The sequence below is a fragment of the Arachis stenosperma genome, chromosome 4 (assembly GCF_014773155.1).
Source record: "Arachis stenosperma cultivar V10309 chromosome 4, arast.V10309.gnm1.PFL2, whole genome shotgun sequence".
In the NCBI taxonomy this organism is placed as follows: Eukaryota; Viridiplantae; Streptophyta; class Magnoliopsida; order Fabales; family Fabaceae; genus Arachis; species Arachis stenosperma.
The window spans coordinates 17854177-17870742 of NC_080380.1; the positions used below are offsets into that span (position 1 = coordinate 17854177).

Here is a 16566-nt window from a genome sequence, read left to right on the forward strand (position 1 = left end):
TGCAAAACTATTCAAAGCCATAGTCTTGGACTATAGCAATGTGTAGCCGAAAGCTCTACCAGGTTTCACTCAGAGTGCCGAAACCATTGAAGGTAATGGAGGCTCTGGATCCATCAAGAAGCTCACTCTTGTTGAGGGTATTTTTTAATCTAATTTTATGTCTTATTCAAGTCAAATGAGAAATATATAATATAATATTATTGACAGACTCAGAAAATTGTGTTAAAGACAAAAATAATACATATTATTGTTAAAAGATATATTAATCTATAATAAAAAAAATAAAAATACACATTAGTTATTCAAATAAAAAAAATTACATTAGTCATTAATTTTTTTTTCTGCAAATCTTAAAAATACTTCTCTTTTTATTTTCATAATTTGAGAATGTTAAATATTTGCTTTATTATCAGCCTGATTGAATGTCTCTCTTTTTATATATGTAACTAAACAATCATTCAATCACTCATCTTTCATTTAAAAAATTTATATATAACATAATTACATAAATTAGAACTACATAAATTAGAACAAAAGATAAAAAAACAAATAATAAAGAGTAATAAATTGAGAATGAAATAAAATATATAAAGTCATGAAAAGAATAAAAAATTAGATTAATATTTAAACTATAATTGATTGAATTAAAATTTGTAATTGAAAATATCAAAAAGAAGAATAATAAAATTAGAAGATACATAAAGTCATGAAGAGCTATATATAAAAAACATAGAAAATTTACAATTTATCTTTTGATGAAAAAAAAATAATTATTAAATAAGGAATAAAAAAAGTTAAAAATATAAAATTAATAAATAATGAGAGATTTGATATTTTACTATTTTGTTTTCTCTTCACTTCAATATTGATAATAATTTGAAAAGAAATTAAAAAGAAAGTTTAAGAGAATAAGTAAGGACTAAGACTTAAAAATAGGAGAAGGCTAAATTTAAATAGATTAATCAATAGTCAAAATGTTAAAAAGATAAAAAATAAATTTAGAATTTGAGTAAATAAATTCAGTTTATTTGTAGTAGCTCATTTAAAATTTATAACAAAAACATATTATATATAGGTATAATACAAAAAAAATATTGAAATGTCAGTGGGGCCAAGTGCCCCCCATTTCCCTATGCGAGTCCGTGCCTGATAATACCGAATTAAGAATATTTTGAGCATTACATTGATTGGTATTTTAAATAAATAAATAAAGAGCAATGCTAGGGGCCAGTAATTTTTGTGATTGTTAGCCATCAACTAGCCATCAATGATGATTTGATGATGTGAGATTGGTGTGAAATTTCATCCAATGGCTCACCTTCCTCTGCTGGTTACATGCTGGCCAAAATTCAATAAAACTGCTGGCCCACTAGACTTTTCCATAAATAAATTGATACATGGAGCTTTTTACGGTGGGGAAAGAATAATCTGGACTTTGAAGAATCAGGTTATAAATTTAAATAATAAAAAATACATGGGTTGGTTCACAAATAAAGCAGAATAAGAGTGAAGTATCAATTTGACTTCTGTCCATTTTTAAGAATGACAACGCGACCTCTCAAAATAAAATCGATCCACTTCGGTCCTGTCCTGTGATTTCGTCACACAACGCGGTCCCTGTGGATATTTTTCCGTCAACTCTCAACAGAAAATGCTGACGTGTCACGTTCAGAAATGGACAGTGGTCTAATTGTCTCTAAATTTAAATTGGTTAGGAGTTTATTTGTCTTTATAATTTTTCAAACAATATTTTTTTAGATTTTTTTATTTATTGTATTAATATTTTTTCAATAAATTATTAAATATATGGTATAATAAATACAAACTAATTAATAAATTATTCAAATTTAAAAATATTATTTATTATAAAACTAAATAAATCATTCTCAAATATAATTTTTAAATACATAAATAATAAACATTAAAATTCAGTTAATACATTAATAATAATACTCTATGATATACTATTAGTATTATAATCTAGATAATTTTTTACAATAAAGTAAAAACTAATGAACACATTACTTGATATATAGTAAAATATTTTTGAGTAATAACAAATTTAATTTTTTATCTCTTTAAACTAAATTAATAATTTTATTTAATATCTTTGTACTAAAATACATTATGATCAAGCTACTAATACTAAATGAAATAATTAAAATATATAACCTTTAATGAAATAATTAAATACTAATTGAAATAATTCTATTTTTTATCTCTTTAATTGAATTTTAATATACTTAAAATTTTAATTAATTTATATTATTCTTATTGATAAATCTTTATCAATCTATAACCTTATGATCATATGTATTATTAATAGATTAATAATATTATTGATACCTTAAATTTGTTGAGTTTATAAATGGTCTCCATCATATATATATATATATATATATTACTTCATTTAGTATTAGTAGTTTACTCATAGTGTATTTTAGTATAAAGATATCAAATAGATTATTAATTTAGTTTAAAGAGATAAAAAAATAAATTTGTTATTACTCAAAAATATTTTACTATATATCAAGTAATGTGTTCATTAGTTTTTACTTTATTGTAAAAAATTATCTAGATCATAATACTAATAGTATATCATAGGGTTATTATTATTAATGTATTAACTGAATTTTAATGTTTATTATTTATGTATTTAAAAATTATATTTGAGAATGATTTATTTAGTTTCATAATAAATGATATTTTTAAATTTAAATAATTTATTAATTAGTTTGTACTTATTATACTATATATTTAATAATTTATTAGAAAAAGAATATTAATATAATAAATAAAAAAATAATCTAAAAAAATATTGTTTAAAAAATTATAAAGACAAATAAATCCCTAACCAATTTAAATTTAGAGACAATTAGACTCCTGTCCATTTCTAAACGTGACACGTCATTTTCCGTTCAGAGTTGACGGAAAAATACCCACAGAGACCGCGTTGTGTGACGGAATCATGGGACAGGAACCGAAGTGGATCGATTTTATTTTGAGGTGTCGCGTTGTCATTCTTGAAAATGGACAGGGCCGAATTGGTACTTCACTCGCACTCGCAGAATAACGGTTGAGAGAAATTTGAAAAAAGTTCAGAATTTCTTATTACAAGAAAGCACCAACGGCGCGTCATGGTGGAGGAGATCTGCACTGTGTCATCGCTGCGTCGTCTTCTCCGGCAAGTCCTGCCGCTTGTTCTGCTTTTGCTCTGGCGGATGTGAAGCACTCGGAGCACAGTTTGGGCGTGGACTCGGTGCCGCTGGCTGAGGAGATCTGAGAGAAGAGCAAAATAGAGAGATTCAGAGAGGAGAGAGAGCTCGCCTCACCGTCGTTGTTGCTGTTGCCACCGCAGTTCATCGCCTCTCCAGATCTAGTCGCAACGCCCAAGCCTCTGAGGATGTTCCATTACGACCTCCTCGACGAGACGCAGAACAAGCTCAATTACATCCTCTCTCTCTCACTGTCGAGAACTTCCTCGAGTGCTGCCTTCATATTCTCGTCTTCAAGTCCGGCATGGCCAAGTCCATCTATCAGTGCATATTAGGTCTTTTTACATCTTTTCACATTTTTCCTCAATTTAGGGTTTTTAAATTCTTAATTTTTTATCGCTCATGTTTCTTTGTTTTTTTTGTGCTTACTTTAAAGTTTAGAATCTAATTTCTTAAATATTCAAGTAGCTCAAAATTATAGTCTGATCTCTTTGTTGGTTTCTAGGCTTTTGATAAATTATTTAATTATGTATCTAGCTTGGTTCAAATGATTGTAGATGAAGGATGATTTCAAGAAGTGACACAAATTTTACTCTGAGCAGCATTTTCACAGGCCACAGAGGAGGTTCATTGAGCTGGAGGCTCTGGAGAAAATCATACGGAAAAGAATAGGTTTGTTATTTGCTTTGGACATCTAAATTAAAGCAATATAGTTTTACTAAAGATACTGAATTAGACATGCTTTGGACATCTCACATGTTTATTCAGATTAAGAATTGCTAATGAAAATGAAATCAGTAAACCTTGTCCCCAACCTGATTTATTCAGATTAGAGCATTCATTCAAGTCTTGTGTGTTGTGTATTGATTCTTCCATATTCAATAACCTCTCTGATTTGAACTTGGTAATTGTGAGAAAGGGTGACAATGATTTATCAGGCCTGATAAACATTGAAAAGGATTACGATTCTCGAGCAGTGGGTTCAGGATGGCAGAACTCTTAGCTACGAACTCTTGATCTAGCTGTAAAATGCGATTCAAATGTTATAAGATAGTAAGACACTATGTTTTTCTGTGTTGAGTTTTGGGATCTTTGTGAAAATGAACCGTGTTTGCAGGTATCATTTTGGATGTCTGAGAAAGGATACTCTACCCATTATGCAACTTGAAGAGGTATTGCTTCTGTTGGTAGTGAAGTTTCGTTGTTGATTATCTGTGTTTTATTTGGATTGCACTGAGTTCTTGGACTTTCTTTCCTTATTAGATTAAAGCTGTTGTTTTTGCGCTATAGAACACACAAGGCTTGAACTGGCCTAGTTCTTTCGAGCAACAAAGACAGAGAACAGGAGACCTAGACTTGCTTGATTGGCTTAAAGCCATGTTTGGTTTCCAGGCATGTATTTTGACTGACACGCTATGCTAGAGGAGAATGATTTATTATTCATTACACTTTTTTTGTATAATCTGCTTAAATTTTTATTGCATATGGTAAATTTGTGTGCAGAGGGACAACATCAGGAATCAGAGAGAGCATTTGATTCTGCTTCTTGCTAATTCTCATATAAGACTACACCCTAAACCTGAGCCTCTAAACATGGCACGTACCTGTCTTGCATTTGGCTTTGGCCTATAGTTTTTATTCTGCTGTTTCTTTCTATTAATTTATTTTTATTTTTATTTGTATTTTATTTTATTTGAATGAATTGCAGCTTGATGATCGTGCTTTTGATGAAGTGATGAAAAAGCTTTTTAAGAATTATAAAAAACGGTGCAAATTCTTGGGACGAAAACATAGTTTACGGTGAGGCATAACAGTATATGCATCAGTGAACACTTGTGCTTCTATTATTAGCTCATAAAATTTAATGGTCACTTTTATAATGTTCTCTTATATAGACTTCCTCAAGGTTAGCAAGAGGTGCAACAGAGGAAGTTGCTTTATATGGGCTTGTACCTTCTCATCTGGGGTGAGGCGTCCAATGTTCGCTTCATGCCTAAGTGCCTATGCTACATATTTCATAACGTGAGTGTACAAATTAATCTGCGCATGGTTCATTTTGTTTGTGCTTGAATCTCATGTAAATGTGCTATATTCTTGCTTGGATATATTCCACAAAGAAATTTTTTCGATGGCTGTTCGATGTAGGAAAGAGGCAGTTTCTATCTGTGAAGTGGGGTGTAAGTGGAGGCTACTACTGGAATCCTTAGCTGCCATTTTTCAGTATTTGAAATTTAATGGAGATATGGAGGAGACAGAGAATTCGATAAGGTTACTCAGCAGCAAGAATATTGTCTCCCTGAATCAAATGTGCCTGCAATTGATGTGCTGGGAGGCGATTCACATAAACAAATTGGTGAAATTTCAGAGCCAGAGGAAGATGGGAACACAACAACCCTGACTTCAAGCTCGAAGGTGTTGGGGTGTTTGAGGTCATCTCAATTGAGCTAGTCACAATACTGCAGGTCCGATGTCACGACGAAGCTTAGAGCTGATCAATCTTGCTATTTTTTTTATTAATCAGATTAGTATTTTGTGGATTATGTTGGTATATAAATTTTTAGGAATTCCGTTAGCTGATGTACTCATTCTGTTCAAACAAGACACTATAATTTTTGATGCACTATTACTATTAAGGATGAGTTTGGCAAATACGTTGAGATGTTTGGCAACTTTACTTTTTTTTTTTCTCTGAGTAGACATAATTTTGTATCCTAAAAGCGCGTTCACTTGACACAAGAAACTGTAGCTTTTGCGCACTTAACGTGTGTTTAGGTTTGTTGTTGATCATTATTGGTTTTAATAATTTTCTCCCTAATTTTTTTTATCATTTTTAATACTTTTTTTTATATTTTGATTTTTTATTAAATTTTTATTATAATTTTGTTATAATATGAATTATTGATTTTATTAAAAATGACAAAATAAATAAAAATTTGATCATACCTAACAATAGAGTCATAAATAATAAAATGTTATCGTCCAAAATAATACTAAATAAAAAATACTGAAAATATTAAAACAATTATAGAATTTTTTGTTTGATAGTGTAAAATTTATCATTGTAATTTTTGTGTATTGTTTATTATTCTAATTTTTTTTAAAAATATGTATTGTTGTTCTTATTAGAAATGATAAATTAAATCACTTGGAATTTATTATAAACTCTTTTTCATTTGCTTCGTCAAGTTTTTCCAGAAAAAAAAAATCATATTTCAATATGAAAGAAGAAATTGTACAGGAGAATATGTGTTTGATTAAAATATGTAGTGTTTGATCATTAAAATATGGGTAGTAATTAATATGGATTTGCATTACATTGTTTTAAGCCCATGTTACAAAAAAAATAGCTGATCCAAAAAAATCAATTTTTTCAAAAAAAAAAAAAAACGATTTTTAAATAATTGGTCTAATCAAACATAGAATTTCTAACACTTGTTGTACAGATATAATCCTAACCATTGAATTAGCATCTTTTTACTTGATCCATCAAGATCTGGAAAATATTTTCCCCACCAAAGACAAAGCCTTAATTTAATACATCCTTTTAAAGTTATTTACCAAGTCTTAATTACCTCAAACCATAGAATAGTATTTTAGGTAGTATATGCAACAATCACTAGCTAGTGTGCATGCAACATTGAATGAATGTAGGGTATGTGAAGCACAAGGTAGATGCACTTGATGCAGAGAACTTTGTTTACCACTACAGCATAATTGAAGGGACAGTGTTGCCAGAGAACTTGGAGAAGATCTCAAATGAGTACAAATTGGTGCCAAGGGATGATGGAGGATGCATTATTAAGTCCATAAACAAATATTATACCGAAGGCGATGAACAATTGACCGAGGAGTTTCTCAATGTCGGAAAGGAAAAATCTGCTGCCTTCACCAAGGCTGTTGAGGCTTATCTCTTGGCTAATCCTGACTACAACTAATTAACTTAATTAAGGTCCCTTAATTAGTCTTTTCAGTTACTATCAACATAATGTTGCTTTCTTTATTTTTAGTTACCTGGCAATAATTTGAGGGATCGGTGTGAGCTATGATTCTATTTCTCAATATTGTTGCCTTTGTATTATTGCATTTCTTGTTATCAGATGTGTTTGAATGAGTTCACGTTATTCATATAAAAAAATGAATTGAAACAGCAATTTTTGCATGTGACCTTGTTGGGTTTGATCTTCTATGAACTTGTCAAATTCATTTATTTTTAAGATAATGTTTCATATTTTGGAAAATAAATAAAAAAAAAGAAATGAAAAAAGAAGTTTGAAATTAATTTCTTTTTAGAGTTAAGAAATAAAAAATATCACATTTTAAGACCACACCATATACCAACAAGCTACACACAATCATGAATTAAAAATATAAATTTTTAATAAATAAATAATGCACAAAAGAATGGAGATATTTACAAACTTAATTAAATAAACCTACTAGTATGTTGCATTCTGTCATTTTCTTTTAGGTCACGCAAAATTATCAGTTTGCCCCTTGTCAAACTAAGCCAAATATAATGCAGAGTAATGAAATTTTCACCCCTAAATTGTAACTAACTACTGAAAACCTACTATTTACCCAAAAGAGCATGGTGCATTTAGCAAGTAAAAGCATTTTACTATTTACCCAAAAAAGTAAAGCATTTTTACTACCATGCATACGTACATTCATTCAGCAGAGTTTGCTGAAGGCAAAATGTAAACCGAGATTCCTTCGATGCATATAACTCAATGGAGGCGCTGGAAGAGCGAACAACTCTCGCAGAACCTATGAAATATTGTCCTTCTTGACGATCTGCAATAGCATCATGTTTTCAGTGAAGCATAGTTGCAAGAACAAGGGTATTCAAAATCAACAAGATATTTGACATTTCGAAACATTAGCTGATATTATTCACCAGGTTTTCTTTAACTAAATCAAACATTTGCATCATCATCTGTACTCAATTCACATACCAGGCAATCCATAATTTTTTTAACAAACTTCTAGTGAAACACATTAAAACAACAGTGTTTCTATTTGATTTAGTTGTCTTCTCGAGGTTGACAACTATGTTCAGCAACAATGCAACAATAGTAATATAAATAGCAAGCATGCGCTGATACTAAGCCAGAACTACGCAAAAGGAAAGTCATAAAACATTTGATGATTTATATCAAATTTGAGAGTAATAAGACAAATAAATCTCTGAAGAATTTTGCAATGAACTTACAGTTTCTTAAGAAAAATAAAGTACCAAGTAAGTTTCTGAGAAAATTTTGTTATAGACTTACAAGTACTGATAAAAAAATACCAAGTCGTTGAAAGATTACAACAGTAGACTTATAGACTCTTGACAGACAGATGAATCATGTCCAATATTGCAATTTTTCAGAGACCAACAAGTCCAATATTTCAATTCTTCAAGAACTTATTTTGTTATTTTTTTCATCGATGACTTATAAGTCTGTCACAATTTTTTTCTAAACTTACTTGGTACTTTATTTTCCTCAAGGACCTATAAGTTCCTTAAGGACCTACAAGACATAACCACAAAACTTGCATTTTTAATTTCCATAACACTACCTGAGCTACATATTCCTTGATCTTCTTGTTAATTGGTTCATCCAAAGCTCTCTCAGCAAGCTCGTAATAAATAGTAGTGCCTTCAGGACCATTCACTTTGTCCTTCTGTAAATACCTATCCCAATTTAAAAAAAAAAAAAGGACAATTAGGCATTACTTTGTTGTTTCTTAGTAGAATTAGAGGTGCCACAAAATGCAACAGATCTTTTAATTTAAACCCACATGGTAAATTGTTCTAACCTTTGCAGAACAAGCAGTTCCAGTGTTTGCTTAATGTTTCCCAGTACAGGATGTTTTCCTTCGTCTTCACTCAAACCCATCCTTCTCATTTGGCTCCATAAAACTTCTGCAATATTCTCAACAAGGGAACCCGATAATGTTAAGAAGACATAAGTAGAGTTACAATGGTAAATTCTAAGCCAACAACAATAAAATCTTGAAGAGAAAAACCTTCAGATTTTAGGCACAGTGAATTCCATAAGTTACCACATGCATATGTATAGATATTTAATTTGAGCACAATGATAACAAATCTGCTAACATACCTTCTGTAATTTTTCCACCAGCAAGATAAACAATACTAATTATGACAAAAGTGAAACCAGAAAGATGTGCAGCATTCACATCTACAACATATTTTTCATATACTTGAGGCTCGAGTTGACTAACAAGAATATATGATTTTGAATCCGCAACATCTGAAAGAAAGCAGTCACACAACAACAATTAGAGGGAAGCACAAAGGCTAAAAGCACATAAAACACAGAACTCAGAACACTCTAGAAATACACAATGATCACAACAATTATAAAAAAGAAAGAGATAAAGAGTTACTTTCTTTGTATCTATATGCACCACACCTTCTCTAGGCTCTACCCTATGCACTGCTAATTAAAAATACATGAGAATTCAGTCGTCCAAAGTATTCTTTATACAATATACATAGAATATGGTGGCAGCAACTGATTAAAGATAATCAAGAGTACACCGATGATGATAAAGATCAATTACTAGAAAAGTTGTAAATCAAGTAAGGCTTATTAATCATGGTGGTAGCAACTGGTTGTGAACTGATCTCAACAACACACCAAAGAATTAAACTCTGATGACAAATTCAAATCCACAGCAACAATATAACCCATAAAAAAATAACAAAAGACACAGTTTGTTGGCACAAAAGATTTCCAGAATCAAGAAACACAAGTGATACAACATACCATGAATCATTATACAATCAATTCAACCCCATTTCAATGTCCCATCATGGTTCTCAATACAAACAAACCCGACCTAAAGTGAGACAGCTTGAGCTTTAGAAGTAGGCTCCTTTGTTAAAAAGCTGAGCTCAATTTTAGCAAGGTACCATCTAGGGCATGGCTCAACTCAATTCTGCAAAAAGTGATGTTAGGCCAACTTTTTTTCATCCAACATCAACCAAACTTTTTTTTTTAAATTATTTTGTTTGTTTTAAATTCTAGACCCTAAATAATACCTTTTCCCTATATTTTTTCTTCTGCAAAGCAAACAAATCCCTTTACAAAATTGCTCTTGTATTAAAAAGAAAAAGAATTCATTGAACTCCTTCGCCATGCAAAGAACACAATCAAAACAGAACTATGCTAAGTAAGATTCTAAAAATGAGAAGGCTAACTTGATTGGGAGAAGCGTGCATTGGACTTGGAGGAAGGGAGGATTCTCTGAAGCTCCCTCATTTCATAGCCAAAGATAGAAGAAAGCTTGTTTTTGGCCTCATTGATGACGTAAGCTGGAAGGTTACGCTGATGGTAGGTCTTGGTCACGAGTTGAGTGAGTTCTTCCCTCTTAACAGGGCAACCAGAGTTCTGATGAGTTTTGAAAAGCATGAACCGCACTACTTCTCCTACAAGCTTGTCCTTTTCCTGAAAAACACCACAACACCGCTCAATTTGTTCTTCTGCTAATGAATCGAAAAAAAATGGCAAAGGTACCTACCATGACGGAAATGCCGAAATGAGCGAAGTCATTGGCGGGATCTGCCATTCTGACGGCGGAGTGAAGCACCTTACTCCTCCTCTTCCTCGCTCCTCACGGCAGCAGCGTCTTTAACGGTCACTATTAGGGTTTTGTATGAAACGACGTCGTTGACCGATATCCTTGAAAGTTGAAGGTTGGAGGTTGGAGGTTGGAGGGAAAGCACAAAGCAGCGGTAGTGATGATTCATGAAGGAAATTTTTCAGAAAATATTCAAGAGAAAAATAATTTCCTAAAATAAATAATGGGTTGGGCTTCACTAAATTTTGAGGCAAATACATCAGGCTCAACCCAATTTTCATGGCGCTTTTTTCTTTCTTTTTTTTCATTTGTTACAATTAAAAAATTTGTATGATAATTAATTTGAAATGGTCGATTGGTCAAGCTCATTTGTCCGCTTAGGCTGCGTTTGTTTACTTAGACATGGACACTGATACATAGACACGGTGGTACACGTTTACTGTTTGTTTGCTGAGACACGATTTTTGAATGAACACGGTAACGTTTACTGTTTGTTTGCTGAGACACGATTTTTGAATGAACACGGTGGTACACAGATACACACAGAATACATGTTTTTAGTGTCTCTCCTTAAAGCTGAGACACTGTGATACAACTTATGAGGCACAATTTTTTTCACTTTTATTCCTAGTTAATTTCAAAAATTTCAGCCTTATCCCTACCTCAACCCTATCCTAACCCTTTTCTCTACTCCCTCTTTCTTCTCCGTTAGCCTTTTATCTCTCTCCAAATTCTTCTCCTCTGCCATAGATCCCGTCGCCGCCGCTATGCCTCCATCCTTCGACGGTCGTCTCTCTCCATCGCCGCACTCTTCTTTCTTGCTTTCTTAAATTTGTGTCTCTTCCACGCTCTTCTGTCGTTGCCTTTTTCGAATCTGTGCCGCCTCTACATCGCTGCCGCCACTTGTATAGATCTGTCGTCCTCGTCGTCCATTCCTCGCGACACAGAGTCACAGCACCGTCCAACCCACAGCGAGTCGCAGCATTGTCCAACCCTCTCGACACAGCAAGTCAGTGTCGCCATCCAACGCTCGTGACCCAGAAAATTGCAGCACCTTCCTCTGCTCCTTCTCTCACCGTCTCCCTCGTCTCTTTCATTCTCCTGTGATTTTTTTTATTGTGATTTTTTGGTAATTAGATGATACTAAAGATGATAAATCTAATAATGGTAGTGATGGTGGTAGTAGTTGGTGATGGTGACTGTAGATGGTGGTAGTAGATGGTGATGGTGGCTATAGATGGTGGTAGTTGTGGATACATTAGTGTTATTGGTGAGGATAAATTTATTATTTTGATAAATTTATGTATACCAGTGTACTATTATGTATAATGTTGCTAAACAAGATACAAATTTTGTGTATGTTCATGTCTATGTGCTGTTGTGTCTTTGTGTCTCTGTCCATTGCTGGTTAAGACAGCAAACAAACGGAGCCTTAAGTAAGTGTCGGAGGCTCGAATTACGTCTTGTGCATGCAGCAACCCATTTGCCTGCAGTAGACCCTTAAATAGAGTTGCCTGCAGTAGACCCTTAAATAGAGTTCAAATTCGCGACAGATTAGTCTTTGACCTGTTGAGTTGGGGGATATTGTGAAAAACAAAAAAAAAAAATTGTATGGTTTAAAGTTTTGTTTTTAAGTGTAAATTTATGTTAAAAGAAATTCTTTTAATACAAGTAATTTATTTTAATTTGTTTAATTTAAAATTAGTAAATTTCATTAATAATTGACTAATTAACATTATTTAGGATTAATTTAGATTGACTTTTGAAAATAAAAATTTATTTTTATTTTAAAAAAATAAAAGTTATTTTATATTTAGATAAATTTTTAAAAAGTGTTTTTTATTATTAAAATTGTTTTAATTTTATTTTAAAAAATAAAGTATTTTTTAAAATTATATTACATAAACAGACATACCGAAAAAATATCCCTAATAAGAGTATTTTGTTCATAATAGTACACACATTATTTGTTTTTGCCTTAATTTTGTGTCCATTTTATAAGTTCTATTTTATCTGTATTATACGTATTAAGCATTTCCACATCCGAATCATACGATGATAATGATAGCATCATTCTTCACAATTCACATACAGAGGTAGAAGCCTTCCTAGGCTTTTCCGATCCAAGTTATTAAGAAGATTCCCTGATGGACACAAGAATGCAGTTAAAAAGTAATAATAGCAACCTCCACCACATATTTCGGCCATTAAATTAAATAGGCTAAGTTTCAATTCCTATTTTTGCATGCGTACAGATCCTCATTAAAATGGTCATGCTAATAAAAGTTTCAATCCCTGGTTTATGTCAAGAATAGATAATCCATAGTAGTGGTGGAGGATGAATTATTGCACCAACAAATAAATTTTCAACTTTATTATAGTCACATAGAAATATAACATCTTCATTTAAAGTTTTTGTACAATATTCATACTTATAATAGCGGTGAGTCGGTGGATATAAATAAGTTAAACTCAAAAGAAAATTCCTTAGGTTTGAGCAATTTTTTTAGGAGAAAGTAAAAGGACAAAATTTTTAATTAATTAGTTTATTAAATAACTATGCAATCTATGGTAGTTATTCAATTTTTTAAATAATTAATTTTAGTTGATCTAATGATTAATTTACTAATCTATTTAAGTAAGTTTTAGGCAGAAATAGATTTAGAAGAGACAAGTAGTAACCTCGGCCTTTTAAAATTTTAAGAGATTATACTTATATATAAGATATGTGTTTACAGAAATAAAAAATATTATATAATTTAATAATTTTATATGTATTATTTTTCACTGTGTAATGGATTTATGTCTCAATTATTTAGCTTACTAAAATATCTTTTACTTAACTAATTTAATATCATACCCTCAAGTTTTTGTACTTTTTAAATTAGTTTTTGTATAATCATCTCTATACCTATTTTTAAAAAAGATATTTGTTTTTAATATTAACATATTTAATATTTATATTATTATATAAAATATTAATAATAACTTCCATAGTTATATTTTGGTAATCACATTATATATTTTAGATATTCTTTTCTTATAAAAATATACTCATTTTTTTTAATTTTTATTGTTAAAAGAAAAAATTTATAAAGATATTCTATAAAAATACTGTATCTTTTACATAATTAATAGTTTATAATTTATTTATAAATTTTTTAAATTTTTTGAAAAAATCAATTTTAATTAATAAGATATGTGATAATCTTTTAATTAAAAACACTATAAATTATTAACATTTTATAATTTCATAATGTACTATTGATATTGTTATATTTTTTTATATAGCTATCATGTTAAAAATAAAATTATAAAAAAATTATAATTTTTTTAGTATATACATATTTTGATAAATCTTTTTAAAAACTAACTCAATAACTATATATTATGTTTAAATTATTTTTATGGAATAAAAAATAATTAAAAAGGTCATCTAAAATTTGGCATCTTCATATTAAAATTTTTGAATCTGTTGTATTAGGGATTCGAATTCTATTTTATATAATTTATTTATTAATAATAAACCCTTAAATAAAATTTCGATCTACAATAAATTTGTCAAATTAAAAGATACTGTAAATAACCAAAAAATTATTTAAATATCGTGTTCTAAATTTCATTTTTAAATATATAATATACACGTTACTATAAAATATTATATTATTGACGGTCAAAAACGTCGTAAAATACAGATTGTTCGATCAAATAATATTTTTAATGTTTAAAGTCTTCTATCTAATTTTGTTTTTATCCCGCCATATAAAAAATGAACACCTACCATATGCTGGTAATAATTATGGGACATGCACCCTTCATAATTCAGGCAATCTAAGTGGTTGAAAGGTACCATGATGAACACCAAAATAATAATGAACAATATCATGTGCTCTGATCTTAGCTACCATCTATAAATACATGACTCCACCTTTGTTGTTTCTATGTCATCTTCTCGATCATCTGTCACACTATTTTAATTAGATTAAGAGAGTTATTAATTATCTTAATTAAGGAAGAAGATGGATCCTCTGACAATTAGTGATGAGGTGACTAGCAGTGTGGAAGCAAAGAGAATGTTCAAGGCTTTGATCATTGATGCTCAGAATCTCATTCCCAAGCTCATGCCTCAGGCTATTAAGAACATTCAACTTGTTCAGGGCGATGGTGGCCCAGGATCTATTCAGGAGTTAACCATTGTTCAAGGCTAGTTTATTTTATATATATTTTAACATTGACATCATCCGATTAGAAATGGTTTAGTTAAAAAAAATTAAATATTGCACTTTATCCTTGGGATTGCTCAAAAACTATATATCTCGTCAGAATTATGTTATTTGTATAATAAATATATACTTTTTCCTTTTTATATTAATATATCTAAAATATTGTTTGATTTAAAAAAATTAAAGTATATTTAATGTGTATTTTAAAAAATTATTTTTATTAAAAATTTAGCTGTGTTAAATTGGTTAATAAATATGTAACTATCTCATATGTTAAAAGTATGCAAAATAATTCTATTATGTAATAATATATAAAAAATAATAGTTTACTTTTTAGTTTTTAAAAATATCGAAATAATTGTCTAATTTTAATATTAAAATGAAATAAAATATGTACACACGTATAGAATAATAGATTCAGTAGTGCACAAATCATTTTAAAGTTTTAATTTTTCTAAAATTGATAACTAAAAATTATTAAATGATTTAATTAAAAAAAAAATATAAGTAGACAATTGCATTTGAGTTTTTACTTTAATACGACATCATTATTATTGGTTTTAAATGATCAAATAACGTTATTATTACTAATATATAACTGGACTCTTTTAATTTGGCCTAATAATAAGAAACGTTTGATTCAAGAATTATATGGTGTAGCGATAACTTGATGAATGCAGGTTCTGAAACCAAACACTTGAAGCATAGAATTGATGCAATAGACAAAGAGAATCTCACATACAGCTACAGTGTGATTGAGGGGGACAAGGCTGAATCAGTGTCATATGACATAAAATTTGAGCCTACTCCTGAAGGTGGTTGCAAGTCCAAGAGTGTGAGCAAGTTTTATCCCAAACAAGGTGTTGAGATCAAAGAGGAAGATATCAAGGCTTCTAAAGAGGAATCTTTGGCTGTCTTTAAGGTTGTTGAAGCCTATCTTGTTGCTAACCCCGAGGCATATGCTTGAATTATACTCAAGTCATATATTTGGCGATCATAAGAGAAATAAATATTTAATCATATACTAAATCGTGATATACAAATATAATTTTCATTATATATTTCGTGCGTGATGGATTTCCTATCGGTTTAGTCCATAAGTTATCATGAAGCCATATGTAAAAATGATATTGCTAAGAATAAAAGTTCTCTGTTTGATTATTTTGACTCTGCTGTTTTATTTGTGCTATATAAACATTTCACATGATAATTACATATTCAACAGAAAATTACAGAATTATAGGTTGTATGAAAAAAGGTTGGGCATTTTGAAAGAATAATTAAGTAATAATTGTAGGCTAAAAAACTAAACAAATTCATAATAAGAAACATTAAGGGATATTCAATTATAAGCATAATTAATATTATGTGGGAACACAATTGTGTTCTTAGAGAGAAGAATCTTGGGATATGCATATGCATATGCTTTAGTAACAGAAAAATCTGAAAAATCATTTTCTGGAAATTGTCAAACTAAAAATTGAAGAAATCAACTTGTTACACTTGGCACAAGACTAGAACGCTGAATTCAA

General features: G+C 30.2%; 3 protein-coding genes across 7 annotated transcripts; 2 read left to right on the forward strand and 1 right to left on the reverse strand.

Annotated features, from left to right (window-relative positions):
- The first annotated feature begins 3066 nt into the window (after positions 1-3066).
- Positions 3067-5866, forward strand: LOC130974352 (callose synthase 5-like). 5 transcript variants are annotated; one of them, XR_009084472.1, is made up of 7 exons: positions 3068-3550; positions 3753-4387; positions 4506-4607; positions 4719-4811; positions 4924-5015; positions 5111-5237; positions 5361-5866. XR_009084472.1 is itself a non-coding variant. In XM_057899198.1 (6 exons), exons 2-6 carry the CDS (start codon positions 4316-4318, stop codon positions 5124-5126), a joined length of 375 nt encoding a protein of 124 aa, XP_057755181.1. In that variant the 5' UTR covers positions 3067-3550; positions 3773-4315; the 3' UTR covers positions 5127-5866. The 5 variants fall into 5 exon arrangements, 1 of the variants encoding a protein (XP_057755181.1); XR_009084471.1 differs by having other exon boundaries at positions 3773-4387; XR_009084473.1 differs by having other exon boundaries at positions 3818-4387.
- A 1758-nt stretch (positions 5867-7624) lies between these two features.
- On the reverse strand, positions 7625-10982 carry LOC130974350 (uncharacterized). The gene is made up of 6 exons (XM_057899196.1): positions 10752-10982; positions 10432-10678; positions 9326-9478; positions 9021-9126; positions 8781-8895; positions 7625-8009 (listed from the first exon to the last, which is right to left on the reverse strand). Exons 1-6 carry the CDS (start codon positions 10797-10799, stop codon positions 7983-7985), a joined length of 696 nt encoding a protein of 231 aa, XP_057755179.1. The 5' UTR covers positions 10800-10982; the 3' UTR covers positions 7625-7982.
- Positions 10983-14770: 3788 nt separating this feature from the next.
- On the forward strand, positions 14771-16195 carry LOC130974351 (major allergen Pru ar 1-like). The gene is made up of 2 exons (XM_057899197.1): positions 14771-15014; positions 15715-16195. Exons 1-2 carry the CDS (start codon positions 14831-14833, stop codon positions 15999-16001), a joined length of 471 nt encoding a protein of 156 aa, XP_057755180.1. The 5' UTR covers positions 14771-14830; the 3' UTR covers positions 16002-16195.
- The last annotated feature ends 371 nt before the right edge of the window (positions 16196-16566 follow it).